At 44.6% G+C, this 27,985-nt stretch overlaps 1 protein-coding gene across 2 annotated transcripts; it reads left to right on the top strand.

Moving 5' to 3' along the window:
* The first annotated feature begins 11 nt into the window (after window positions 1–11).
* MAP3K14 (mitogen-activated protein kinase kinase kinase 14) lies at window positions 12–26,204 on the top strand. Of its 2 annotated transcripts, none has more exons than XM_055789887.1 (16): window positions 12–101; window positions 7,574–7,846; window positions 8,420–8,489; window positions 10,329–10,539; window positions 10,668–11,276; window positions 12,321–12,458; window positions 14,625–14,754; window positions 15,487–15,618; window positions 16,050–16,154; window positions 17,390–17,553; window positions 17,952–18,102; window positions 18,733–19,083; window positions 20,257–20,363; window positions 21,178–21,322; window positions 21,895–21,995; window positions 22,887–26,204. In XM_055789887.1, the coding sequence occupies exons 2-16, from the start codon at window positions 7,594–7,596 to the stop codon at window positions 23,049–23,051; spliced, it is 2,832 nt and encodes a 943-aa protein (XP_055645862.1). In that variant the 5' UTR covers window positions 12–101; window positions 7,574–7,593; the 3' UTR covers window positions 23,052–26,204. The 2 variants fall into 2 exon arrangements, with proteins under 2 accessions (XP_055645862.1, XP_055645863.1); XM_055789888.1 differs by lacking the exon at window positions 12–101 and adding an exon at window positions 228–248.
* Window positions 26,205–27,985: the final 1,781 nt, after the last annotated feature.

Here is a 27,985-nt window from a genome sequence, read left to right on the forward strand (position 1 = left end):
GGCGGAGGGGGGGGCGGGGCCAGCGCTGGCCGCCGCCTGTCAGTGAGCGCGGCGCCGCTGAGGAGGCCTGAGGGGCCGTGCTGGGACTCTGGGCCGCGGCGGTAGGTGCGGCCGCCCTTGGGGCGCCGAGCGGGGCTGGGGCTGGGACCAGAACCCGGACCGGGACCCGGACCTGGGGAGAGAGTGGGATCTCCCGGGGGGCAGCGGCGGAAGCGCTCTGGGCGGGACCCGCGGAGCGCATCTGTCCGGTAGGGCCTGACTGGAGCTCGCTGCCGGCCGGCGCCGGCGCTTCCGCGGCCGCCTGCGGGGGCAGGGTGTGAGGGACCCTTCCCTCGCCGCCCGGCCCCGCGGTAGGGCAGCCCGGCCGCTGCCGCCACGGGGCAGGCCCTGGCCGCCCGGGAGGCCGGGGGAGCGGTGCCCGCTGGCTAACGGGCCCCGGTGGGGCCGCGCCGCAGCCCCGTGGCTGGGTCCCGCCGGCCCCCTCAGCCGCGTCCAACTCAGCGCCCGGGTGTCGCCGACTGGGCTCCCCGCCTGTCCCGGAGCACCCACCGAGGGAGGCGGCGAGGGGCCGCCTTGCCGTGCCTATCGGGTGTTGCTAGGTGCTGCCTCCCCCAGCGATGCAGGCCCGGGGAGGGGGCAGGCCTGACATCAGCTAATCAAAATATTCAACTGAATAAGATCTGAAGTTCAGTTAAACAGCTGGGCCGCTTGCCCCTCACATCTCGCCATCGCGCTTCTCTTTGACACCGCTTTTTTTTTTTTTTTTCTGGCAAAAGGTTAAAGTGCTTCTTTGCTGATTAATAAGTTGCTGCTGTGGCTGTGGTTGATTTCAGATGCTTCCTGTCTGCTTTAATTGGTTGCATTAGAAACATGTGTTCGATGCTTTGCACATGTAAGAAGCAGCAGTCTGAAACTAGCATCCATAAACAACATCTAAATTTCTTTTCAACTGGCTTCCTGAACTCTTTTATGAGTAATAACTCACACCTTCTCTGCTGTGACATTAGCGATAAGAATAATCGAATCGGGCTTTGAAATATCTGTCTGTAGTGTCCTGCTTTATTGCATTTTAACTAAGTTGAAATCTGTTAGTGGCACAGCCTCTAGATTCCTTTGGAATGAGTCATTTGCTATTAACTATTAAATTTTAACTGTTATAAGAGAGTGACTCTTTACATAGCATGCTGAGAGGAAGGAGTATAACAAACAAATGTACAACAACTCAAAAACCTAAGGGTCTGGTCTAACATCACTGGAGTTAATGAACTTTGCCACTGTCTGTCCTGAATCTCATTTCAGTGTTAAATGTGAGAAGGTAGAGCTGAGCTTTTAGCGTAACAGTGATGCAGTGCCTAATTATTACTCTGGCTGCTAAGAGGATGGAGGCAAACGTGACCATGCTGTCACTTTGTCTTTCCTTTTGTGACTTTTGAAGCTTGCTGGCAAGTGTCAGTCAAACCTGCTGCTGGAGACAGAGGGACAGAGGTCTAGAAGACAGAAAGATATCTAAGTTCCAAGAAGAGCAGCTGGCTTGGAGTAAAAGAGACCTGAGTTAGGGAACGGTCTAGAGATGCTGGGGAAGAGAGATCAAGGGGATGCATGGGGGGGACCAGAAGGAGGCCTATGAGGCTTAGTCTGTGGGAAACTGATCGTGGTTTAGTGACATCAGGGCCCCGGGGCCCTGAAGAATGTGGACTCTCACCTTGTTTAACTCTTTTGCAGTTAATACGGGAATTTGTGTCATGGGAGTTATCTCAGGCTGGACAGTTAGAAACTACTCCAGTCTGTTCATATTTCTACTTTATAGTATAAAATCATCATAAGCGAATTCACAGGATCAATCGTAAATTAAGTTGCATTTAAATGTTTCTATCTATATGAAACTTAACTAAACTTTTGGGTTTGCCTAGCATTTCAGCCATTTCAGCCTTACTGCTTCCTTGTGAGCTTACATGGCATTTTATAAATGTTGTCGAAAACTTGAAGCTGTAAAGCAATGTATAGCAATAACTGGTGAAAACTCGGTCCTGCCTGCTTGGGCAGAACTGATTTTAATGTGTGTTTGTGGTTACTGTTGGAAGTTGTCCATTTAGGTGCTTTATTATATCATCTTGTTATAATTTAGGAAATAGCTTCACTCCACAGGTGGGTCTTAAAAACCAGGATGATGTTAAGCAGTGTCTTGAAAGCTTGTGTGAGAACAGCTAAGCCATGCTGGAATGCAAAACCTTGTCAGGCTGAAGTTTGTTCTGATGCTTTCTGTTATGCTTGTTTACAAAGCAGTTGGGAAAAATTAGCCACTTCTTTGAATGAATGGGGCTGTGGTCATGTTTATAAACTCTGGGCAAATGTTGTTATTCATATCTTTGTTCAACAACATGAAAAGAATTGTTAAAGGGCGAGTTGTACTCAAGGTTGTACTTGAGGAAATGAAGACAGGAGTGTTTAGATACTTTTAGAAATTCTGCTGATGGTTAAAGCCAGTCAAATGTTTTCCTACAGACTTTGTAACCAAACTATTGCAATATACTAATGTCTGGCAGCTAAAAAGACAGTTGAAGCTCATTATCCTGATGTTTACAGTAAGCAATACAAAGGGCTGAAACAGGGTTTTGAAGTATTTACTATCAAACCACTTCAAAGAATATGTTTACGTACTTATTATCATTTGTAACATAACTTACTCCTGAACATAAGGCTGATAGTGAAATCCTTCAAACAGGCAGTTCCGTGGTGGTTTAGGTAGAAGTTTTTGCTTTACCTGGGGATCTTAAGGTAAACCTGCGTGCAGCAGTACTTGACAATATGTGAGTGACTGGGAGGATCCAGACAAGATTTCAAACAAGACAAATGGATAACACTGGTTAAAGAAGAGAAGATGAAGGCTGTGAGCATCCTGGAATAGCAACTGGTGGTCTGACTCACCAGTATTTTAATCAGTCAGGCATTCTATTTATTTTTACATTGGAACTCTCAGATATGCATGGGAAGCCTTTTTTTTTTCTTTTTTTTTTTTCTTCTTTTTAACTTTCCTCTTGCACATACTAACTTAAAATGGCATTAAATGTGTTTTAAGGTAGGGGTGTGTGTGGAGTGCTACAACTTTTTTTTTAAAGTCCCTTCTGACACAAACTGAAACTCCTCCTTGCTGACAGCACTGAGCTTGTTTAAATAACCACCCCAGGCCCCTGCTACAATAATATGCCTTAAACCAACACGACCAAAAACGGAATAGTCTTAATTTCAGTTCCATCTGAAACGTGGGCTGGCAAGGAAGCCCCATCAATAGCATCCAAGCAGAGAAAGACAATGGCAAGGAGGCAGGGACAAAGGGAAACGGTGCCTGGGGTTTGAAGGGGTTTTACATGTATATCAACTCCTTCAGCCCCAAACCAGGTCTTTAGTATGATTTATTTCTTTTTTAACAAGTGTCATCTTTTTTTTCTTTGGTGAAACTTGGTTTTTGACAAGGTTTGATGTCTTTGTATGATGATTTTGTAGCTAATACACTGGATAGGTTCTTTTGGCTGCAGACTTGCTGCTTTCTTGAGTACTTACTGACAGTTCTTAGGACTGGAAGGTCCCCAGAAAGGTGTATGCTCTTCTTCCTAGTTGACATTCCCTGCTCTAGTGATGCATAAATTCCTGGCTCTTCCCAGTTGTTGCTTTGTTGTAGTGGTCAGCAAAGCAACATTTCTAAAATGCTAGTTGTGTTGTTTTAATAAACCAGTAGCAGCTGCAAAAGAGAAGGCTAACCTAAGTTAGTGCATTGTTCATAAAACTCTTCTCAATAAGGAAGTGGGAAACCTCACTGAGACAACATGATTTTTTTTTCTTTTTTTTTTTCCTCCCTTCTAACTAAATGTCAATGTGAAACTGCTGCTGAACATTCGCAGTCAGACTAGGAGAAGAGATCTGCATACTTTGAAGCTGACTTATGAAGTCTAATGTATGCTTTAAAGCTCTCTCCCAAGCCATTTTGAACCAAATCTATGGGCTAATCCACAAAATGTTAACTGAAGATCTCCAAAAAGCCATTGGCAGGGGAGATTTGACCCAGACAGACCAAGCAGGATCCTGTATAATGTTGTGCTGCCTGTGTTTTAGTGCTAGAGAGGTATTTGCTTTACTTTTTTTCTTCCAGCTATGAGTCTTGCTTTCTATATACATAGTAACTTAATGAAACATACAGATGTTCTTTTAAGGTCCCTGCTACATGTAGCTTCCAGTTGAGATGGAAGAGCTGAAGTTGGTGAAAAGGGACATGTTTAGAGAAGGGCGAGGGGAGGAGGTTTTAATGGAGTAGAAAGCACTTGATTATCTCTTATATTAATAGTGTTTGAGTGTCTCCTTAATTCTGACTCCCTACAAGTCTCAGATGACCTTATCCAGTATATTAGTTTCTCACAGGAGCACAGACATCATTTGAGGGAGGAGTTGCCTCTGCCACCAGACCGGTGCCTCCACAGCACAACTGATACTGTGTTTGGCTTTCATTCTGTAAAAACGCACTTTCTTTTTTACAGCAGTGAAAACTAACATTAGTTAACTAGAGGTGAGTGTAAAACCTTAGTGAAGGTAAGAAGCAAGTAGTCTTCAGCACTGCTAGCAAAAGCCCATTGTGGGCTAGGAGTGTAGTATTCACTTTTATCTACTGCATCATGACCTGACTTCCTCTTTCTTCCTTGAAAATAATGAGCCCATATACACATCGACAGAAGGAAGAAAGTCAGGGATATTGAAATAAGAATTACAGTTAAATCTGAGTGACCTGGATGAGGGAGAGCAGGTTTTGAAAACCAGAGAAGCAGTTCAGGGTATGAAACAACTACCCGCCAGCTCAATAACTTGAAGCTCCTCATGTTGCACGTACATCAGTTACGTCTGTACAGGAAGCTGTGCTCATCCTGGAGTGGTGGCAAGTAAATAGGCAGTGAAACCACAGCTCCAGCGTGTCTCATGTGGATAAATCCTGTTCTTAGTGGTCTTGCCGTGGGACCTCAGGTACCCATTTACTGGTCCCAAGGCTGCCTTTTGTCTAGAGCTTCTCTGAGAAGGGCTGTGTACAGGGCCTGGGCCTGAGAGGTGGAGGGAGTGTCTACGTCCAAGTTAATGGGACTTACGAATGCTTTGCACCTCTCTGGATTGCCACCCCCCTCCAAGTGCACAGCAATCGGTGTAGTCTGTTCAGTTCTGAATATTGTAACTTCAAGAGAAGTTATGCTTCAAAAATTATTTTTAAATTGTGATTGGTTTTTTTTTTTATTGGCAACTTCTGCCAACTATGCCTTGTTGTGCGTACTGTAAAAATAGTTGGATTTTTTGATTCTTACAAGGACCTGAAAATTGTGCAGCAACAGTTAAACTGGGCTGGGCTTGCAGCTTCTGAGCCTACACAGCCTTGTAGACTTGAGTCACACATTAAACTGTCTGAGCACAGGCAGCTGCTGTGTTAGAGGACCTTGCTTACAATAGCTACGTCTTATTATTTTTTTTTTTTAGTCCGTGAGTGAGGTATGTGCTTTGTTGACTTTAATCTCAGTAATGTTTCCTTGTTATTCTTTTCCATTTCAGAGGGCGACAAGGACTTGCGATTTTACTTCTCCCCTCCCTCTATTGTCTTTTAACTAAGCTGAGGAGTGACTTGTAGAATTATGTATTTTTTGGCGATGGGAATGGTTTTGCGCTGCAGACCTTGAAGGTCCTTGAAGGTGAGGGGGAGGGCAAGGAGAGACAGAGTTAATGCAAGTCAGGAGAGAGTGAGTCTAAAAATAGCTCTGAACTTGTCAGTTTGGTCACTGGTGGCTTGGGTTAGTCATCTGGCAGGCTCTCTTTCTGCTGCTCCAAGGGATTATTTTACAGCACTGAGATTTGACATAATTTCTGTTGAGGAGAGGGAGTGGGACGGGTGTAATGAGTGGGATACTGTCATCACCACTTCTTTTGCACAGCAGCTGTTCTCTGCTTAGCCGCTGAATGTGGTCATTGTTGACTTTCCTTGTACACCTGCCAGGTTGTTAGGTGACTCATCACACCAAGGTTCGTGCAGTTGGCTCCCAAACAGCTCCCTTTCCCTTTCCTTGGTGGTCCTTTAGGCACAGAGCACCCACTAGTTTTGTCATTTTCCTGATTGATCTCTGTGGTGCCAGGAGTCAGTTAGAGTAAATGTCCTGTTTGCCCCAGGCAACTGTTCAAGGTGGAGAGGAAAAAAAGGAAAGAAAAAAGGAAAAGAAAACCCCTGGTGCAGATTTAAACTGATGAGCCTCAAAGATGTGCTCCTGTAATCATTCTAAGATCTTGTTTTTGTTGGCCTCCTTTCAAATGCCCCTCCTCCTTGTCTTATCCTGGGTTCATGGTACTTCACACCTCTATGTGTTTGCTAAGGTTTCTGAATTTTCACGGGTTATTTACCGACCAAAATGTTCATTTTAAGATTTTGCATTTGAGCTGTGAGAGGACTGGCATGAGGCAGTGACCTCTACAGTTAAGAGTCAATAGAGCATATTCTGGTTTAAAAGAAGACAACTGTTTTAACTTTTTCAGAATCCAAGGTGAGGGGATCAGGAGCTAAACCAAAGCCATGTTTCCTGTGGGCTCGTGTTCAGTGTGGTTGTAGGGAACTTCTAACTCTCCACGTTCCTGATTTTCACCCCACAATATACCCCTGCCCTGTCCCACAACGCCTTACTTCCATGCTTCTTTATACTTCTCCCTTTCCACTCCTGGCTCCCTTCCACCTCCCTCTGCTCTGCCAATTGGCCAAGATTTGGCGTATGCTGGGACTTGTTTGGAGCTACATTTACGCTAACCGGTCAGCTAGCAGCCCGTGCTGATTGACTCGCCAGCTGCTGCCAACCAGAGGGGATTGTTTCTTCCAGCACCATCGCTGTCCTCTGTCCAACACCAACTTGCATTAGTCCAATACATCGTAAGACCTCTACTTTTGTCAGGCTTGACCAAGGATTTCAAAAATTATTGGCAATTAAGGGGAAGGAAGGGGAGCAAAGGAGGAGTATGGGCAATCTGTTTGTCTAGCCTTGTTTCATTGGAAGGAAAAATGAGAAATGGATTTAAGGGTGACTTGAGTAAAAGGAAGAAAGCAATTAGCAGGATTTTATGACCATTTCATGTGGTGCGAGAGCACCATGTAATTTTTCTTAGGTGTACTTTAGGAGAAAATCTTACATGTCTTCTCTTTTATTTCTCTTTTTGTGAATATTCTTTCTGTTTAGTGATACAAGAGTTCTCTCTTCTATATGGTTTCACTGTTTGCATTTAAGCTAAGGGAACAGACCAAGAAATAAATTTCCCTTTGAAACCTGTGTGGTCTCATATTTTTAGTACTGAGAATAACATCGATTATTCAGATGCTCAGTGATACAAGTCAGGGATGGAGAGGTGGCAGCAGTCTTGGGTTCTTTTTCAGCTCCATGCTGAGAGGTTGGGTAGGACTTTGATTTTAATTATTTAGTAATCTGATACCTTCAGCAGCCTCCTGTTTCTCATGAACTTGAAGCTGCTTCTGCCTGTGAACAATTTTGACAAGTGTTTTGCTTTGGTTTTTTGTCCTTAGTGACTTCCTGAACCTGTGAAATGGCAGTGATGGGAATTACATGCCAGGGATCTCCTGATCCAGCCGTCAAGCACAAGAAGGAGCTCACAGCTACCAAGGGGCTGAACGAGTCAGTGAGTGAAAAGCAGAGCAGTGTTTGCAAAGTAGAAGATTCGAAGAAGGTCATCTTTCACAGCCAGTGGAAAATCCTGAATGATGTAATCACCAAAGGAACAGCAAAAGAAGAAACAGAAGGAGGCTGTGCATCAATTTCTATTATTGCCCAAGCAGAATGTAAGTAGCCAGGCAGGCTGTTCTTCATTGAGAAAAAGGAATGTGTAATGCAGTATGAGATTTCACCCACTTTGCACTCCTGGAGAGCTGAGACAAAATCTATTTGTAATCCCAAGTGGGGTGGAGTTGGTGACACATCCCAGTCTCTATTTAGGAAGCTCATGAAATCTCTTAATAATGTGGCAGCATCCACTGAATAAAGCATAAATAACAGAACAGCATGAGGCCATTGCACCTAGCTTTGACTATAAATATGTGCCCTGCTGGATCATCTGTTCTTGGCTGACTTCTGAAAGGCTTTTTAAAAGAGGGAGGAAAACGGAAAACAGAAGAAAAACAAATTAAAACTGTCAGGTGGGAAAGAGCTGGGGGGTCAGGAGATCGCAGTGCTGGGAAGCTGTTTAATGCTGGGGGAGCAAGAACATAGTGCTGGTGATGTGGCATGAGTGTGTGGTGATTTGTCTGGATCCCCGATTTAGCAGGTTGGTAGAGTTGTTTCTTGGTCCAGTTGTTACTAGGAGAGACTTTGCCTAGTACTGAAGACATGTGATGATCCTGTTTTCTTTCACACAGGTGAAAACAGTCAGGAGTTCAGCCCCACTTTATCAGAGAGATCCTTTATTGCTCATAGTAAGCGTTACAGGTGAGAGATCTCTTAACATCTGCTGACTTGATCCAGATCACCCTGGCTCTGTGTGCTTGCAGTATTTTTTCCAAAACCACTCCTGCTTGAATTAGCTTTTCTGTCTCAGGCTCGGGAAGAGCGTGTCTTTGCCCAAACATTTTCCTCAAAACCTTTTTGTTAGGAGAAAATACACGTTGAAGTACAAACCACTTGAAACACCTTGCAATTGTCTTATTGCAATGCCTTCTGATTTGCTGGCCCTTGTAGTTTTCTGCTTCTATTTCTGGCTGGTCAAATTTGTTTGGAAATGACTGAGTGATTTTTATATATATATATTTAGTTTCATGGGCTTGAAGTAGAAGGATCCAAGGGAAAATTTGCATTATTTTTTTTTTTTTAAACTAAATTGTCCTGGTGCTTTTGAAACCAAGTTATACCATCCTCCTTGAAAAGTTGTGGGAAACTTAGGTTGTTGCTAGAAGTAGTCCTGAGAAAAAGGAACTGTTTCATTTCCAGGGAGGATAAACAAAAAGGGATGAGAGAAGAACCTTTGCCTGATGACAGCATCAGCAACAGAAATAGAGTTGTGAAGAGAAGCTGAAAGTGGTAGAGGGGGAGTAACAGGACTTGCTTTTCTGAAGTCATTTGAGAACGAGCCACTTTTTCTTCATGAAGAATATGTGCCCTGTTGGGGCACATACTGGAGCGTTATTAAGCACTGGAGCTTTACCAGGCAGCTCCAGCACATTGTGAAGTGGGCCGCTGGGATCTAGAATTAGGTACTGCCTGTTTTCCGGCAGCTTTCAGACACTGAATCTGGCCTTGTGAGGTATATGGTTTGACATTGCCCACGGACTTTACGATGTCCCATGAAGGAACTGAAGAAATGCTGAGGGAACCATTTCTTGACAGGTTTATGTGGAAGGCACACCAGCGATATGTTCAGGTTCGAGGCAATGTGGTAATGCCATCACCTAGAACTCTGCTTATTTTCTCTCTTAGCACTCTGTGTTGCACTGGAACAGCAGGAGAAGACGGAGAGAGCAATGCTGGCTGTGAACTGCATCACTGTTCAGTAAAGGCAGACAAATATAACTATTCTGAATGAATTAGGATTTCTTCATTTGAAGATCAAATATCCTGTTTTCTCTTAGAACTTGATTAAAAAAAAATCTTAACTACTGTGGTTGGTATTGAATAACTGCAGATAAATGTTCCTCTTGAGAGCTGCGCCTGTTTGTGCAGACCCCCAGCTGGTGTGCTGGCCAGTGCTGTTTTGCATATGTATGCATTTCTAGAAATCATATTGTACTACTGATCTTTACATGCCAGAATATTTTTGCTTTTTGAAGCTATTTTATTTGCATGCACATAGTCATCCCTTTTCTTTGGTGCAAAGCCTATTTTTCTTTCAAGTAGAGCAGACACTTATATTACAAACACTTTTATTAATTTTAGAAATAGATTGCATTTATACATAATCTCTGTGCATTTGCTATAAATCATAGACACAAGCTGTTTCAAAGCAACTTGGAGACATTTAGTGCTTTTACCTCTACTTTGCCATCCAGTCTTGCTATTCTTTGTAGAATTTGCAAATAGTGGGAGACTTAATGCTTTGCTTCCCCACCACATCACCCATATTTATTTCTTACAATGCCAGGTGTACTACTGTGCATTGAGGTTACAAATGCTACATATTAGAAGGCAGGAATTTATGTTATAATTCTCGATTCTTTAAATCTCAGAAGGCAGAATTTCTGATTCTCATTCTTGTTCTGTGGTTCATAATTGTTAACTGGAGGTGTGCTTTCACTGTCAGATCTAAGAGACTTCATGCATTTTGGTTTCCAATAGCCGGTCAGACAGTCTCGATCAAATCCCTAACAATGTGGCCCATGCAACGGAGGGAAAGATGGCACCTACCTGTTGGAGAGGGAGGCATCGTGGCAAGACAAAAAAGAAACGTCACAAGAAAAGATCCAAGCTGAAAGTACAAACAGTGGCTGCTGGCAGGCGCAGTCCCAGAACTCCAGAGCAAGAGAGCTGCACCCCAATTCCTGTCCAGGTGAGAATCCTTAAAGACTTCCTTTTGTACTGTGGGGACCCCTGCAAACTCCTAACAATTCTTGGTTGAATTTCATATGGCTATATTGAGGATCCTGCTCAGCTGTTTTGTTTTGGTTTATTTTCTAGGAGGATGAATCACACCAAAATACTCTTTACAGAAACCGTTTCTGGGTTTCGGAATTTAACAAGGACTTGGTCTATGATCCACTGCCATTTGAGAAACCTGAGAAAGTTCTGTCCACAGGCAAGCTCCATTCACCAGGGAGCAAATACAAAGCAGAACTGCACAAGTTGATAAGCCCTATTCAGTGCCTTAATCATGTTTGGAAACGGCACTATCAGAGGGACAGTGTTCCACAGCCTGAAACTCTCCATCCTTTTCCCTACAACATAATACCCCCTCATTTCCCACATCTGGACAGTCCTCTCCCTGCCATGAAACGTAACGCTCTGGAGACGTACTTGCATGGTGATCTCAACTATCAAGACAGTGAGCATCGCTTATCTGGCCTAAACTTAGAATATAGTTTCCCCAAATGCATCAACCAGTCTGTGAAAACCAGTTCAGACAAGATTTCTGTGGAAGAATACTTGGTAGACGCCTTGAAGGGGAGCGTGAGTCTTGGTGAACCACAAAATTTAGCCAGCCTAGCCAAGACGTGGAGAGGAGGTGGTTTGGACCTGAAGGAACAATTTCATGAAGCCAATGAAAATGAAGGCGTGCTACTTAACGAGGTGATCTTCTGACCCTGCACACTAGTGTTGTGGAAGGCAGTTTCTCCTGGGCTTCAGAAGAGAGAGAATCTGCATCCATGTGCTAGTTTCTGTAACCAGACTGCATTTTCTGGATGGTTCTTGATACAATTGAAGACTGCCAGTTAAAGATGCGGTTTTGTTTTTTGAAGGATATAAAGCCCTGGTCTTAGATTGGTGGCTCTAATTTGTTCGCTTATTTACAGAATATGCATGCTTGTCTAGGAGAAGTGTTTCTTTGCTTAGCCAGTCTTCAAACACCTTCTCTGTTTGTCTGTGAAAGAACCAAGTCCATTCAGGTCAACAGGCTGCAATATTTTATTGGCTATAGATGACCTGAACGGTGACACAGACAGAAACCAGGGACGTGCAGATTGTGAACGTGCAAAAAGCATGTCTGCTTCCTTCCAGCAACTTACCTGTTGTCCCTTGCCAAACACAGGGCTTGGGCATAGCTAATGCGTGGAAATCTTAGAGGCATGATTCATTTCTTCTGAATTCAGTTCTTTCTTGCCACCATAAACTCCTCTTAGAGTCCTCTTTCTCTGGAATCATTGTGACCCTGTCAGTGTTGTCGGTGGAGTTCAGGGTGTCACCTGCCTAAGTATGTTTACAGAGACCTAAGGCACAATCTCAGTCTACTAACTATAAAAAAGGTTTAGCTCACACAGAGATGTCTACATTTAGTCACACGGATCTTATTTTGTTTGTAGCATTTCGCTTCGTATTTAATGTCCTGCCCATGGAGGGAATAGTTTGGAGCTTCAAAGCTATCCAAATACTGGTGGCCTTCCTTTACAACAATTGGATGCACTCATTTAGATCAGAGTCCACAGAAATCAAGTAGGTCCTCCTGTATCATTTCATCTCAAGCCCATAACAGAAGTAATTCTGTACAGGGATTTTTAGAGGGGCAGCAGTACCTATCGTTGTGCTTTTTCTGAAAATGTTCGTCTCTGTCTGTGGAGCTCAGCAGTTAAGTGTTACTTTCCTTGCTTCATCTTGTTTTCTGATTTTAACTTCCAGAAACTAAAGCCAGTGGATTATGAGTACCGAGAAGAGGTTCATTGGACCAAGTGTCATGGTTCTTTGGGCATTGGCTCTTTTGGAGAAGTATACAAAATAGAGGATAAACAGACAGGATTTCAGTGTGCTGCCAAAAAGGTAACTATGAGTGAGAAAGTGGGGGGGGGGGGGGTTCCTGACACAAGAAGGCCTATGGAGAAAAAGTCTTCTTGCAGCTGCTGTGGACTGTAGGTACCTTATTGTACAGCCACAGTGAAATGCTGCTGTGGTTACGTCCAAGGAAAAACTTCAAGGTGACGGCATGGAGAGAAGGAGCAGACAGAGAACCTGTATGTGTGCAGGGGGTCAAGCTTAGCAGCCAGAAATAGGTTCATTTGGCCTTCAAAGCGTGCTGCGAGGGATCCTGGGTTTTGTGCTGAGACAGGCTAAGCAAGAGAGTAGAGATTTCAGAAAGATTTTAAGGTGTGCTTAGTGAGTGTGGGAGAGAGACGGCTGTGTGAGTTGTCTGCTTATCTAACTGTTGTCATCTTAAAACATATCTAGTGTAAATGGTGACATGGCAGGTGTTTCTCTGTTGAAAAAGGAGTAAAGTGAAAAATAAGGCAGTTGGTAGGCACTTAGAACAGAGGTTTCATCTGTTCAGCGAATGTCATATACAATACTGGCACATTGTAATGAGGTGGTTTTGTTACAGATGCAGCAAAGGATGTGTATTTTTCCAGAAGCTGGCATAATAATCTATTGTACACTGAGATACGCCATTCTCATACGATGTGTGAAGCATGTGGAATATAACTTGATTCAGGGTGCTGATTTGTGGCAGGCATGGGGGGGCCTCAGAGGTAAAGGCAGAGTGATAATGCAAGTAGATGATGAGAATGTGAACTATTTTGTTTGAACTTGAATAGTTTCATCACCTCTGTGAGCTGATGTTTCTCACATTACTCTGATAGAAAACTTCAACAAGTGAGTGGGAAGCGTTTTGTCTTGAGTACAAAAATAATACATGCAAAAAGAATTGGAACTTGCATTTGTCAATTGAAAATGTTGACTTTTCTTGTTTACATTGTTTTCACTTTGATGTATTGCCCATGGAAAGATGTAAATGCAAGATTAAGCCAGCTTGTCTGTATTTTTAACCATTTCATTTGTCAGGTACATAGAAGCAAACATATTTAAAGCATTACAAAAATGACTTCCTATTCTGCAACCTCACATTTTAGATGTGGAATTTTGTGGCAACTTGACCAGCTTGTTTTCTGACAGTATGTAACTACTTAAATTTATCATCCATGTTGCAGATACACAGTCTTAGGAGAAATAGCTTTTACTAGTGGGCTATGTTTTCAGGAAGCAGTGGTTGTACTGAAAAGAAAATGGGAGAGTAGGAGAAGCTGAAGTCTTTCAGAATGTCAGTTTATTTTTTTTCCTTATTACTGGAGGATTTCAAAGGATACTTCTATATCAGAAATAAATCTTCTCAGACTAAACTCTTGAACCAGTGAGGTCTAACATGCAAGTTGAATATTTTGCTATGATGTATTGTGTTTTACATCAGTGACTGTCTTCAGTTACTGCTGTCTGCCTGTGTTAGAAGGGGACTACCTGACCTTCTTTCACCATACTTGGTGTTGTAAGCACCTGCTCTCCAAATTCTTGAGATTAAAGAAAACTGGTGATAGCTGGATTGCTAACAGTGAAGAAACATGATACATCCTTTTCCCACCAGAATCTTAATGACTCATGTTTTCCTTCTGGTCTTTAGCAAATTCTTGTTTTATTTAGTTTGGCCAAACTTTCTTTAACCATTTTCCTGTGCAGGCAGAGTGCCACCTAAAAAGGTGATAGTGTAGATCATTGCTTGTGGTCCTATTTCATCTTTCCTCCTGTTTTGGGGAAGTTTTATTTTTGCAAAGTACTGCATCATCCTTAATTTTTTTCCTTTTTAATGAAAGCAGAATGTTTAAATTGTCAGCATTACCTTTTTTAACTGAGACAGAAATGACCTTCCTCCTGAAGACTACCAGTACTCAGCTATAAGCCAGAGATACTGCAACTTGACATCTTTTTTTGACAAATCTTCACTTTACTCAGACACTGAGAATTTAGGGACTCATCATCCTTGTTAAGAATCATTCTGAGTGTTCCCCTTATTGTTGTACCCACTGATTTCTGTTAATGAAGGTCATCCTTGTGCCTCTGCTGTTAAATGGTCCAGGACACTCTGACCTAATCATCAGAGAGGGACAATTCTGTCAGGATTTGTCACCAGATCTGTTCAGTGCTGCTTCTTTGTTTTGCTAGGTACAAGTTGAACACTTCCGTGCAGAAGAGTTAACAACATGTGCTGCAGTAACGAGTCCTAAAGTTGTCCCCTTGTACGGAGCTGTGAAGGAAGGACCTTGGGTGACCATCTTCATGAAGCTGATGGAGGGTGAGAATGGAACAACCACAATGGAAGCACCATTGTAACTGTTGAATGCAGTGGACATTGATCTCCTCTTCCTCCTGCCCCTATTTTAAATCTGTTAATTCTTTGCTGTATCCAGAGTGTTCCTAGTGTTAATTCCTGAGTGGGTTGGGATAGGTATGTGTCAACCCTGCTGGTGTGTGGCAATGGCCTTTCTTGGAAGGGAGTGTGTGTGGATAATTTCCAGTCCTGCCTCACTCCAGTTCAAGATGTGTATCTCTTGAACAGCAGCTGCAAATTCCCACTAGAACACATTTTCTGTTTTTTGCTTTCATGTTTTATTTGCATGGCACCATGGAAAGCACATTGTACTGGAAAAGGGAATACTGTATAAGCAAACCTAGATGCCTCTGTTGCCTGATGCTCTTTTTCTAGCCAGGACCATGGAAAACACAGTCTGTGAAGAAACAGCCTGGTGATCAGTAGCACCTAGAAATGTCTGATATGATCACAGAGTAGCTTTTGATGCAAAGCAACACTGTCAAACTCACACTAAGCAAAAGGCTTCATGACAGAGGCCAGTTTCTGTGGGAGTAAGAACTTGGGAATAAACAAAAGGAACAGACCCATGTGTGGAAGATCAAGGCTGTCATACCTGGCAGTTCTCATTTCTTCACCGGAAACAAAGAGGAACGCTGATGATGCTGGGAAGAATTTAAAGATAAACTAACACGGACCCTCTGGATTCCTTTCTAGGCGGCTCACTAGGTCAGCTAATTAAACAGAGCGGCTGCCTGCCAGAGGACAGAGCCCTCAGTTATTTGGGCCAGGCACTGGAGGGCTTGGAGTATCTTCATGCTCAAAACATTCTCCATGGAGATGTAAAAGGTAGGACAGTACTTAAGGTACCTGTTCTTCCCTTTTTCTTAGAAGCAGCAAACTGGAGATTAAGTTACTGAGTAGCAAAAGGTTTTTTACTAGATTTTCAGCTCTGCATTTGAGATTAGAGCTTAACTTGGTTCTGAGCAGCTGGGCGTATCATACTTGTCACCTCTTCCTTTCTGTCATCTGGTGGGTCTCACAGGCTGTTTGCCCAGACTGACCCCTCACTGGGGTAGGAGAATTTCCGGGATAGATAATTGGTAGCTTATAAGTAGAGATAATTATAGTTGTCTTCTTGCTTAAGTCCTGCTCCATAGGAGTAATAGACCTTGGTTTGGGCTTAAAAAACCTGCAGCTCTGTGGGCTTTTGACAATTCTCCCATCTCAGTGACCATAATACAGAGGAGACTGATTAATTAAAATTTTATCATTGCCAGCGGAAAATGTGCTCTTGTCTGATGATGGAAGCAGGGCTCTTCTGTGTGACTTTGGTCACTCTGCTCACCTTCATCCAGATGGCCTGGGAAAGTCCTTGGTCACAGGTAAGGATTTTCTGCTGCAATTCTAAAGAATTACCCTACTGACTCATTCTTTCTTTTTGAAAATTTACATATGGCTAATTTGCAAACAACTGTATTTTCCAGACTTAACATTGCTCATAGTGTCACATTTATTGATCCTACTGTGATGTATCCCACTGACAGCTAAAACGAACTTGAGGTTGAAAGGTGGTCCTTATCTCCCAGTCAAGGAGGCTGTTCTATTTTTTGTAAGATTATGTCACAGCGTGCTACATTCAGTGTTTTGTCCCTGCAAGGAGCAACATTGAAACTTAGAAGTCTGTCTTTGACTTGTTATGTGACCTCACTAACAGCTGGGAAAGAATCCTGACCTCCACTAAAGCAAAATTCCTCACTGACTTTTGGGCACTTAAACTTTACAGGGCTTCTTAATGCAGCTGTTGCAAGAGAAGGATATCATAGAATCACAGAGGGGTTTGGGATGGAAGGGACCTTAGAGACCATCTCATTCCAGCTCCCTGCCATTGGCAGGGACACCTTCCACTGGACCAGGTTGTTCCCAAGCCACATCCAACCTGGCCTGGGACACTCCCAGGGATGGGGCATCCACAGCTGCTCTGGCCAACCTGTGCCAGCACCTCAGCACCGTCACAATGAAGAATTTCTTCCTAATACCTAATCTAAATCTGCCCTCTTTCAATGTAAAGCCGTTCCCCCTTGTCCTGTTACAACATGCCTTTATAAAAAGCCCTTCTCCAGCTTCTTGTTGGCCCCTTTAGGCACTGGAAGGCTGCTATAATGCCTCCTTGGACCCTTCTTTTCTCCAGGCTGAAAATCTCCCAACTCTCTCAGCCTGTCTTCACACAAGAGGTGCTCCAGCCCTCTGATCATCTTCACGGCCTCCTCTGGACTTGCTCCAGCAGGTCCATGTCCTTCTTATGTTGTCCCCAGAGCTGGACACAGTGCTCATGTTTTCTAATGCCAAGCTCACCAGTAGAGCGTGATGTTTTGCCTTTCAGATGTGGTTGGAAGGGGAGTTTAATACCTGATCCATATATAAGAGATGGGACTGATACAGAGATGTAGGCTTTGAACAGCTTGTAAGAGCACATAATGCTGTTTTTTGGGTTAAGGTGACTTGTTTCTCACTTCAACTGAAACTGAAAAGACAAGGAGGCTGCCTTAGGCTTCCCAGCAGTTGCATTGGAACAGTTTTGTAGTTTACATGCAATGAGTTTTCATTTGAATGGTTTTAGGGAACTATGTACCTGGCACGGAGACTCATATGGCTCCAGAGGTGGTGATGGGAAAGCGTTGTGACTCCAAAGTGGATGTCTGGAGCAGTTGCTGTATGATGCTGCATATGCTTAATGGGTGCCACCCTTGGACCCAGTATTACAATCACCCACTCTGTCTGAAGGTAAGTGACCCAACATATCTCCAGTGAAAGGTACTTAGCCTGCAAAATCTCATTATACCTAGCTAGAGAGCAGTCATTTCAGGAAGGCTGGCTGAGAGCCAACTGGGCATCTAAGCCAACTGGACATCTAAGATGATGCCAACCTTGCTTTGAAAGCTGATCATTTCTTACGCCTCTTAGGCTGCTGTGTACTACACATGCTAGGGCTTTTCCTTTCGTATCCTGCTCATGACTTGGGTGTAACTTTGTAGCTATTCATCTGTAATAAAATTACCACTCAGGTGTCTCATTTAATGCTGTAATTTCAGTTAGAAATGGTCTCAGGGTGGGAAGAACCTTTCTGAAATCAAATTAAGCTTCTCTGGTCTAAACTCTTTCATTTCCTGTTTGTTACACAGATAGCTAAAGAGCCACCTCCTCTGAGGGAAATTCCACCTTCCTGCAACCCTCTGACTGCTGAGATTATTAAGATGGGTCTGGAGAAAGAGCCTGTTCAGAGAGCATCTGCATCTGAACTGAAAACTAAGACTAGTGTCGCACTTGAAGAAGGTAGAAATGTCCTTTGTCTAAAGCTTCCTACCTGCAGTGGTAAAGTGGCCGATGGCTAATTACATCATAGTGGTCTTATGGGCACTATCAGTATGTTTTACTGTTCAGTATATTGTTTGCACAGGCTTCATCACTGATGTATATTTTTGGGTTGATAGCTTTTACCCGCAGCCGGGTGTTTCTCACACAACTACATTAAAATTTCCTGTGTGCTGTCACACAGTCTTTCTTCCTTCTCTGCTTGAAGTAGACAATGTTTTGCTTTATGTGGGTTTATGAAGATGTGTGCTGTGGCTGGCCTCATGTTCAGCTGAAATATCAACTGCATCTATTGAGCTGGAGCCTGATATGCACGAAACTGAAAGCAGAGGTTTATTGCATCCTGAACTGTAACTCATACTGGTGGTCCAGTCTTGCCCTTGAGACTATGCGTAATTTATTTCAACTTAATCCTGCTGAAAGGTTCTGTAATGCAACAAGAATTTGTAGAGGTGATCTGGTTTTGTCTTTTGAAGAAGCTGGGCATTTTACAGCAAGATAGAGTTCAGAAACTGATTATGAAGGCAAGCTTTTACCTTTTTTTTTCCTCTTCTTTATTTAATAATGTTTGTATGCTTTTTGTTTTTGCAGTGGGAGGTGTGACAAGCCCCTGGAAAGGCGAATACAGAGAGCCTAGGCATTTATCTTTGAACAAAGAAAACAATCCACAGACATCCCTGTCCCCCACAGTCAGCCCAGTTTCTGAGACTGTTTCTGACCCAAAATTGGCAGTCAAAGTTTCTTGTGCAAGCGCAGTCCTACCACTGCCACCTCTAGAGCAAACCGAGGAGGTCGAGGGAACCCCTTGGAATGTGTGCAAGGAATTATCAGAGACCTGGGATCCTCCACCTCTCTCCTCGACTCCTCTCCTTTTGAAGAGCTGCAGCCATGTGGAGAAAGCAACAACCATCTCAGAACAAGAGCTTCAGCAGCTGGAAATAGGTAAGCGATGGGCTATGTAGGGAATTCAGATTTCTTTGCTTGAGAGCATGATAAAAATACAGCTGCTCTCCTTTGGCCTCTTGACAGTTATTTCTGGTTTTTGAGCTTGGATGACATTTTGCTCATAGTTCCTGTTTCGTTACACACATTGCTCGGCCTTCTTTTAAATTACCAAAACTACTAGCTCCTAACCAATTAAATATGCTACAGGGGTAGTGATCAGTATTTCCTCCCGCTGTCTGAACAGTGGATGGAACTTCTGTGAGAGGTGCAGGAACCTCTCAGAAAACAGCTAGTTTCAGACTTGTGCTTACGTACACCGTATAAACAGTGTCTGCAATTACAACTTCATCTGAAATTTTAGGTCTTCAAGTATAATTCTTGTCATAACAGGATAAGCCTGTTGGATGGCAGATGTCAAACAAAGCAATATAGCTAGGATCAGTCTGAAACTCTTTGTCCTGGGCATTGGAAAACCTGTAGCCACCAGCCAATGAATTTGATTACCAGCAGCAATCCAGAATTTGAAAACCAGCAGTAACTTTGGTGTGAAAGTCAGTGGAGCAGTAATAGTCTAGTTCCATTGCCGCATTATAACTCAACCTTTCACTGTTTTTACCCCGTATTTTCTAGTCTTAGTAAATGAATTGAAAACTTCAGACTAGGAAAAAAGTGTCTTGAAATCCGGCTGTTGTCGTGGAACTGAGGAGTAGCATTTTAGGGGTTGCTGAGAGTCAGGTTTCTTCTCAAATGGCTTTGGATCTTCAGCAGCCTTCTAAGGGCTGGATATCATCAGTGCAAGTTACTGCAAGAGTTGAGTACATAAGTTTGACTTTTCCCAGGGTATAATGTGGATGGATCTAGAATGAAGAATGATAGGTGACATAATAGGCCAGAACTGGGAAATTCTGGGTACTAGCCCTGTCTCTGGCATTTTCTATGTCATTGCACAATTCATCTGTCCTTTTTGGCTCAGTTTCCCTATTCTCACAGTGGTGCCCATAGCCTCTGTGTAGCAAAGGAATTGTCATGTGTTTTGTGGACACCAGTATCGATGTTCATTAGATAATGCTGAAGAAGCTTTGGGTATTAATTGCAGTAACTGCAATTAGAGCAGGGAGGCATTAAAGGAAACGTTGGAAATGTCTTCCTTCTCTTTCCTTTTGCTTGCAGAACTGTTTTTGAACAGCCTTTCACAGCCTTACTCGCTGGAAGAGCAAGAACAAATGCTTTCATGTCTCAGCATCGACAGCCCATTTGTGTCAGATGCTAGTGAGAAGGTGAGTGTAAATGGACGCTAGCCGTGTTGTGCGTGGGTGGCGTAGCAGGGTAGACACCTCGGGGAAAGCAGCAGCTGTGACCAGTGGACCTCTAGAGAGTTTCTCACAGTTGTTGATACTTTCAAGAGTCCGAAATTGTGTAGCCTGCCATCTACAGGAGTAATTTCTGACTGTGATCATCATTGCTTCCTACTTCTGTTCCTCCTCTCAGCCTTTTAATGCTTTGTAAGGAGGACTGAGCAGAGTTCTGTACAGTAGTTCGGCTGTTGACACAGCATAGTGTGCAGCATAGGATGTGACTGTGCTTTTTTTTTTTTCTTTTTAACCCAATACCTAACCCTAACATTTAATTTTACTTTTGACGGGTACTCGCCACTATGCTGATGTTGTCAGTTTGACCTTCTGTGACTCTAAGATAACACAGACTTTTCCAAGCAGTACAGCAATGGAGGGTCCGTAGTTGTTTATGTACAGTTAACTATTTTTCCTGTATGCTACTTGTGACTTACTGACATTAGAATTTTATCTGATGCTTTATTCTCCAGTCACTCAGTATGATAAAACCTCCCTTTCTCATCTGACTCTTCAGCTGATTATTGATTTCATTATTGAGAATATCTTACGATGTCTGCAAATGGTTGCATTGCTATTCATCCCCTTTTCTAGATGTCACGTGAATGCTGAGTAACTCAATGCCCAGCCTTAGGTCCCTGTGTATTTCTACTTTTTTATTTCCTGATGTTGTTTTAATGTTTGTCTCATGCAAGCTCATTTTCTTTAGGAGCCTTTGAAAAACTGGTGCTTACTTTTGCAGAACTCCATGAAGGCTTCTCATAGCTTGAGGGACACTATGAGCTCTGGAATTCATTCCTGGAACAGCCAGGCAGATGGACAGAGCTTCAGTTGGAACAATCTGCTGAACCGCAATCGGCACACAGACACTCCTAGCTATTTCAACGGTGAGCCTGAAATTCTGAAGTTTGGGTAAATGGTCAGGTATAATTTTCTCAGTATGTAGAGGGACTGCGATTTGAAGTCTTTGAGCTCTTCTTACCCTTTAGTTGCTGTGTTAGCACAGACCCTCCTAAAAGCACACAGTTGTCAAGAGGCTAAGTCTGCCCCAGCCGTAGATGGGTGGAAGACACTCAGGTCTACACTGTTTAGTAAAAGCCAGAGAAGTTCCTGAAGGCACAGAGTCTCGTTCAGCTTTGTATGCCTTGCCTCGTGCAACTGCCATGTGCAGGAATATATGCTTTATAACCATAAATGTCTACAAAGTATTTTTGAGGGCTTGTTGTGCAGATCAATACATCTCTTCAGCTGTTTTCTTGCTAAATCCAGCTCTGCTTTGTGAGTCATTGTTGTCTTCAGCAAGCCTCCCTGCTCCATGAAAGCCTTACCTAAATTAAATGCTTAATGACAAAAAACCAGTTCTTCTGATGTATGTACCTTGCTAGTCAGTTGTTCTGTGGTGGACTGTGAAGCCATTATGCCTGCAGCAGAAGTTAATGACTTCTTTTGTGCATTTCAGGAGTGAAAATCCAGATCCAGTTGCTAAGTGGAGAAAATTTACACATCAGGGATTTTCATAGGACAAAGGTGGGAGACATTGCCACTGGGATAAGCAGCCAGGTGAGACACAAAGCTGGGAGTTAAGTACAGCATTTTGTCTGAGAAGCAATTTCTTCCATAATGCAGCCTCATAATGCCTTAAAACCAGTGACCCAGAAATCCATTCAAGGACCCTAATGACATTTAGTAACATAACTTCAGTGTCACTGTTGTAAGCGTGACACCAGAAGGTGTTTTCTGTATCATAATCCATTGCTAATTGTCATAGGGACCATAGGGACCTCACGATTAGAAGGTACCTGTGCTGCAGCATAAAAATTCTTCTGCTCGATAATAAATTCTTTCCCCTCTCCCTAAAGAGGAGTCGCTGTATGACTTGTTCATCAAGAGCAGTAATATCAGCTATGGGAAACAGGCTGTATTTGGCTGTGATGCTTCTAGATTGTTAGGTTGGAGGAGATACTGGCAGACTCCAGGGAACCTCACTGCGGGCCTCTTTGGCAGCCCCTGAAAGAAACTCCTGAGTGGTTGTGGGACTGTGACTCATCTGAGTGTAAAATGTGGTGATCATCTCTAAACAAAGAGGTTGCAGAAGTCCAGAAAATGTTTTAGTGGTGTTGATTCTCTTTGGTATACTTAGTTCTTTTGGACATCACAAGCAAAATATCGCTAGCCTGCAGAGATTCGCAGTCCCCAAACAGAGGCAGCACAGGAACCGCCAGCAATGGTCAAAAATTTGGGTGAGGCGATTCAGCAGCAGGGTGCGTGCTACCCAGTCCAGTTTCTGAGATACTTTCTTACAAGGGAAGGGTAGGATGTTACTGCTAAGCTCAAGCCTCTCTCCAGGAGCTTTTACGGGGCTGGGAAGCTATTTGCTGGGTTTGGTAGAGGGATATTCTGCCCTGAAAGAGACTTGAAGTGCCACTCAGATCTGTTTGTCCTGCTTCACAGATACCAGTTCCTGCTTTCAGTCTGGTTACTAAAGAAGGCCAGTCAGTTCACTACGACATGGAGGTCCCCGACTCTGGTATTGAGCTGCAATGCACCCTTGCCCCTGACTGCAGCGTCAGCTGGACATGGCGAGTCAAACATGGTCAGCTGGAGAACAGACCATGAAGCTGTTTCTATTTTGGAGGTTTTTACCTTGTTGAAAGAAGGAATTGCAAAAGCTTCCAACCACCCCTGCCATGGAGCACCAAGTGCAGTTACTGGTGTTTTGTGCTGAAGTAGGATAGCAGTTCACCAGCTCGCTGCTCTTGGGCCTCATTTCTGTTACCTGTTCTGATCCAGTTCCAAGACATGTCCTGAGCTTAGATCTTCTCCAGAGCAGTGGGAATTACTTGTTTTGGGTGTGAGTGTTAGGTTGAGCTTGAGAATGGTGGGTGGAAATTCCTGCTTTTCAGAGGAATGCGATTGTGCTTTTCAGGAGAATAGGGGGATTGGATGAGAACTCGTGTTGCTCAGCCTCTGAGGTGAAGCCAGTCGTTGGTGGGCTTGCCCAAAGGAGAAGGCTGGGCATCTTCTGTGCAGCTATGGTTGGTTGTGCTGAGGGGAGCTGGCTAACTTCCTTCTAGCTGAAGGAAAAACTTAACGTTTCTGTAGGCTTGGTAGCATCATCTCTACCTCAAGCCTTTTGCATGGGGAAAATCTACAGCAGTAACTAGCTGGGTTCTTGGTTTCACCTCCCACCCTTCCCCGCAGACGCTTCCTTCTTGAATCACAAAATAACTTTGTTCCCAGAAAGAGCTTTGCTTGCAGCTCTCACCTTCAGGTCTCCTCCCCGACTTTGGAGCTGGTGCTCTCTCTCTCGTGTTGCTGCCACCTCTGGCAGGTAGGGCAGGAGGAGGGTATGGTATTCCTTGGTGGGCAGGGTGAAGGGCTTGTATTCCTCCGTCCTCTTTCCACGGCTGACTTGGGGCTTCACAAGAACTGTCCTGCCCAGGCAGCTCCATCTGGAGGGGGGAGGGGCGGTGGTTCAGTCAGCTCAGACAAGGTGTGAGTTTTGCTGCAGCATTTATATAAGTCTTCCCTTCCCAGCTATCTACGTGGCTGGCTGCTCGGCCCCTCCACTGGAGATCGGTGCCCCGGTTCTGCATGGCGTGTTATCTCAGCTGCTTTCACTAGCACTTTGGGACTGGCACGGGGCGTTGTACCGCTCCCCTTACTGCAAAACGTGTTAACAGAGTGGGATGGGCAGCTGGGCCCAGAGTGCCTTAAACTTTGAACTTTTTTTTTTACTGATTTGTGAATAGTTTGGAGTATACTAAAACTGCATGGGTCAAATTCGGATGGGCAGGTATTGCTAGCCCTTCTATAACCTGGAGCAGCACCAGAGGGAGGCATAAGCTATGACTGTAGTTGTTCAGGACTGCTCAAAGTCCTTGCACACCTGGAAGTCACGGTCACTTGATGGTGTCCTGTGGCTCTTGCAGAGTGCTGAGTGCCATGGCCTCTGAGGAGGGGCTATCTACATCCAGGCAGAATAAAGAAACAGTTCCCAAAAAGCAGGGTAGGCCCTGCCACATCCATGCTGGTTCTGGGGGACGCAACGGGGCAGGAATTTTGGCAGTTTTCTTAAGCGAAGGTCACTTAGAAAATAGCTGGGAAAAGTTAAACTCTGGGCCTTCCTTTTTGAGGACTGGTGCTCCTTAAGCACCTGATACCCTTTGGTCTCCCAGAACATCAGCTGGTATTGATACGCTAGGCAGCGACATCCCTAATCAGAAAAGTAAAGTTGTGATGTAATAAAAAAGTGGAACCCTTGAAGAAATATTGAACCTGTCACCACTATGGGTATAGTTTTTATAGCACTTTTTGTTCTAAAGCACTTAATATGTTGTCCAAAATAGGCACCTAATTATATCTGAAATGCCACATTAAGAGTCTTTTTAGTAAACAATTAACAGATTACGCACATGTTTTCCAGGAAGGAGTGGGGAGAGTGGGTAGGTTGGCTCTATTTCTTTTTTCAGATGCCATAAACTACTTAAGAATTGTAAGCTCAGGAGCAGAAGGCATCAAAAATGCCTCTCCAGGCTTCTCAGGAGCTCCCAAGCACATGTTGAGTACACCGACCAAACTTCCCACGCCTGGCACCCTTCCTAGGCTTCCTCTGAGGTGGGGAGGAGAAAAACCTGTTGGTTGTTTCTAAGAAGAGTCTGCTGGTGATGCGTCAATATGACACATCGCTGTTGGTGGTGTGTCAATACGAAAGCATGGTCTGTTCCCTTCCCAAAGGCTGCGTCTCGTGGTTTTCACTGTTGTCTGCTAAATGCTTCAATGTATAGGTGTACAGTTTGGTACATTGATGTTAGACTCGCGTTCTGCTGAGCAGCGGGGCAAGGACGCAGCAGCCCTCTGTCTGCAGGACTTCTGAGCTTTACACTTCATCTATAGCATTAACGTTAATCTCAGGCCACCTACACAAACCTTGCGAACCCAGAATGTCTTTGTTGGGTAGACGGAGATGTCCATGTTCTCCTGTACTCTCACACCAGCATTAGCCAGTATCTCCATCCTCTTTGTTTTGTCCAGAACCTTCAGTCCTATTTTGCTGCCACCTCAAGTGAGAAAGTGAGACTGCAGATTTTCACCTAACAAATCTTTTATAGGACAGCCGGCCAGACATGCGGGCTGTGGTGTCAGCAGTCCCTGCCGAATAGGAAAGACACTTCAGCTAATACCACAAACCACTGGTGTTTTTCTTACTGTCCTGAAATAATGTGGTTCTCCTCTCAGGAGTATCTCCAGGGTTTTCGTGTTTTTGCTACCTACCTGCTTGAGGTCTCCTTGACTCTCTTCTGCTGCCAGGATGGTTTCCTCTCAATTCGGCTGGTCGTTCTTGCTGTGACAGGCATAGAAAGTCCAGCTTCCAGATCAAGGCGGGCTATGCAATGCTGACAGAAGGGAAAGTCAGGAAAGCTTTTCGTTATCCACGTTAAAATTTGGCTGAAACTGTGTATAACAACATAACTGGTCTTCAGGACAGAACCCCAGTTCAGGATAGGGAGGACAAATAGCAGTAGGAGTGATAAACGCAGATGGCTCTTGTTGTGTAGCTCCTTCCGAATGTCTGGAGAAATCACTGTTGGCAAAGCAATATGAAGCTCGTAATCTCTTTGGGATGGGCACTGTGATGGAATGACTATAGCTTGTATTGAACGAATGACACTTTATAAAACTGTGATTTCTTGAAATTAACATTTTTGACCTGCATTTTCACAGGGAAAAAAATAAAGCTGGAAAAAAAAAGATTCTTCGTTCTCATTGCTAGTGGTATGATATGTTGTCCCAGAGAACAAGATGATGGTGCTGAATAAGATGTTTTTCAAGAAGGGGAGCCTGGTATGATTAAACTGTGCTGTACATCACCCTTGGTTTGGGGGGATGCAGAGAGAAGTCATTTCTGGGTGTGAAGAGGCAGCAACAGCTGATGCAGTGGTAAATAACTGATGCATCTAAGCACAGGCTTTGCTAAATATACTGGCATCTCTCTCTGTTTCCTTTTCCTTTCCTCTCCCTTTTCCTTCTCCTGTCCCATTGCAGGTGGGGGGATCCTGTGGAGAAGGCCCTGGGAGTGCTGGTAGGCCAGCAGTGTGCCCTCATGGCCAAGGGGCCAGTGGGACCCTGGAGGGTACGAGGAGGAGCGTGGCCAGTAGGGTGGGGGAGGGGATCCTCCCCCTCTGCTCTGCCCTGGTGAGGCCATGTCTGCAGTGCTGTGTCCGGTGCTGGGCTGCCCAGTTCAGGAGAGACTGGGAACTACCTCAGAGGGGCCAGCGGAGGCTGCGGAGATGAGAGGAGGAGGAGGCTGGAGCATCTCCCTGGTGAGGAAGGGCTGAGACAGCTGGGGTTGTTCAGCCTGGAGAAGAGGAGACAGAGAGGGGGTCTTACCAATGTCTACAACTACCTTAAGGGTGAGTGTCAGGAAGATGGAGCCAGGTTCTTCTCAGCAGTGCCCAGTGCCAGGACAAGGGGCAACAGGCACAAGCTGCAGCACAGGAAGTTCCACCTGAATACGAGAAAGAACTTGTTTGCCCTGAGGGTGAGGGGACACTGGGACAGGCTGCCCAGAGCAGCTGCGGGGTCTCCTTCTCTGAGGACATCCAAACCCGCTGGGATGTGGCTCTGTGCAGCCTGCTCTAGCAGGGGCTGGGCTGGGTGACCCCCAGCACTCCCTTCCCACCCCGACCACGTGTGATTTGCTGTACTGGGAGATGCTGAGTCTTCCCCTCGATGGGGAAAAGTAGGTCTGGGATGCAGAGGCACCAGGCCAGGCAGGCAGAGCTCTGGAGACCTGCCCACACCTTCCAGCAAGTGCTTCTGCTCACTGTTGGTGTAAGAGCTGTTTATCTCCGCTTTGGTGGCACGTTCGTGTTAAATCTGTGCCATGGACTAGAGGTGTGCTCATGGCACTGCCAGTGAGTGAGTGAGGTGGGTTATCTTGGAACATAAACCCCAAACTGAAGCCGAGGGGGTTTGCTGCCGCATACCAATATCGGCACTGTGAACACAGGAGTCAGACCGGTTAACCACAAAAAAAAAAAAAAAAAAAAAAAGTGGGTGTTTGTCACTAACTCCCCTGTAAGGTGCAGGTCAGCTCGGGGAAGGACCAGAGCACTTCTTGTCTCTGAGTACAGCCCGGCCGAGCAGCCATGAAACAGCGTGTGCCAGACCTCGCCTCCTCGAGCCGGCTGCTCCCACACGCAGTGGATGGCAGCAACGGTGGCCCCTGGCACCAGGTAGCCCAGCAGGTCTGTACGTGGCCATGTGGGGGCCGGGGGTCCAGTAGCCCTCTCCTTAGGGATGGTTGTGAAGTAAGAAGTGGGACTGCTTTTTGGAAGAGCCGTAAGTCCTGGCTTTTCCCTTCTGTTGCCCTGTGGCATGTGTATTCCTTCTGTTTTCACCCATTTGATCATGCCTGCCTAGAGGCTGCCAGTCTTGGGGAGGGGGGGCAGGGCCTGCGGGGCTGAGCAGAGCCTTGAAGAGACCCTACCCCCTGGCTGCCATCATGGGCAAATCAGAAATAGATCTTCCACATCAAAATGCTCAAC

This window comes from Falco peregrinus, chromosome 18 (genome assembly GCF_023634155.1).
Source record: "Falco peregrinus isolate bFalPer1 chromosome 18, bFalPer1.pri, whole genome shotgun sequence".
Lineage (NCBI taxonomy): Eukaryota > Metazoa > Chordata > Aves > Falconiformes > Falconidae > Falco > Falco peregrinus.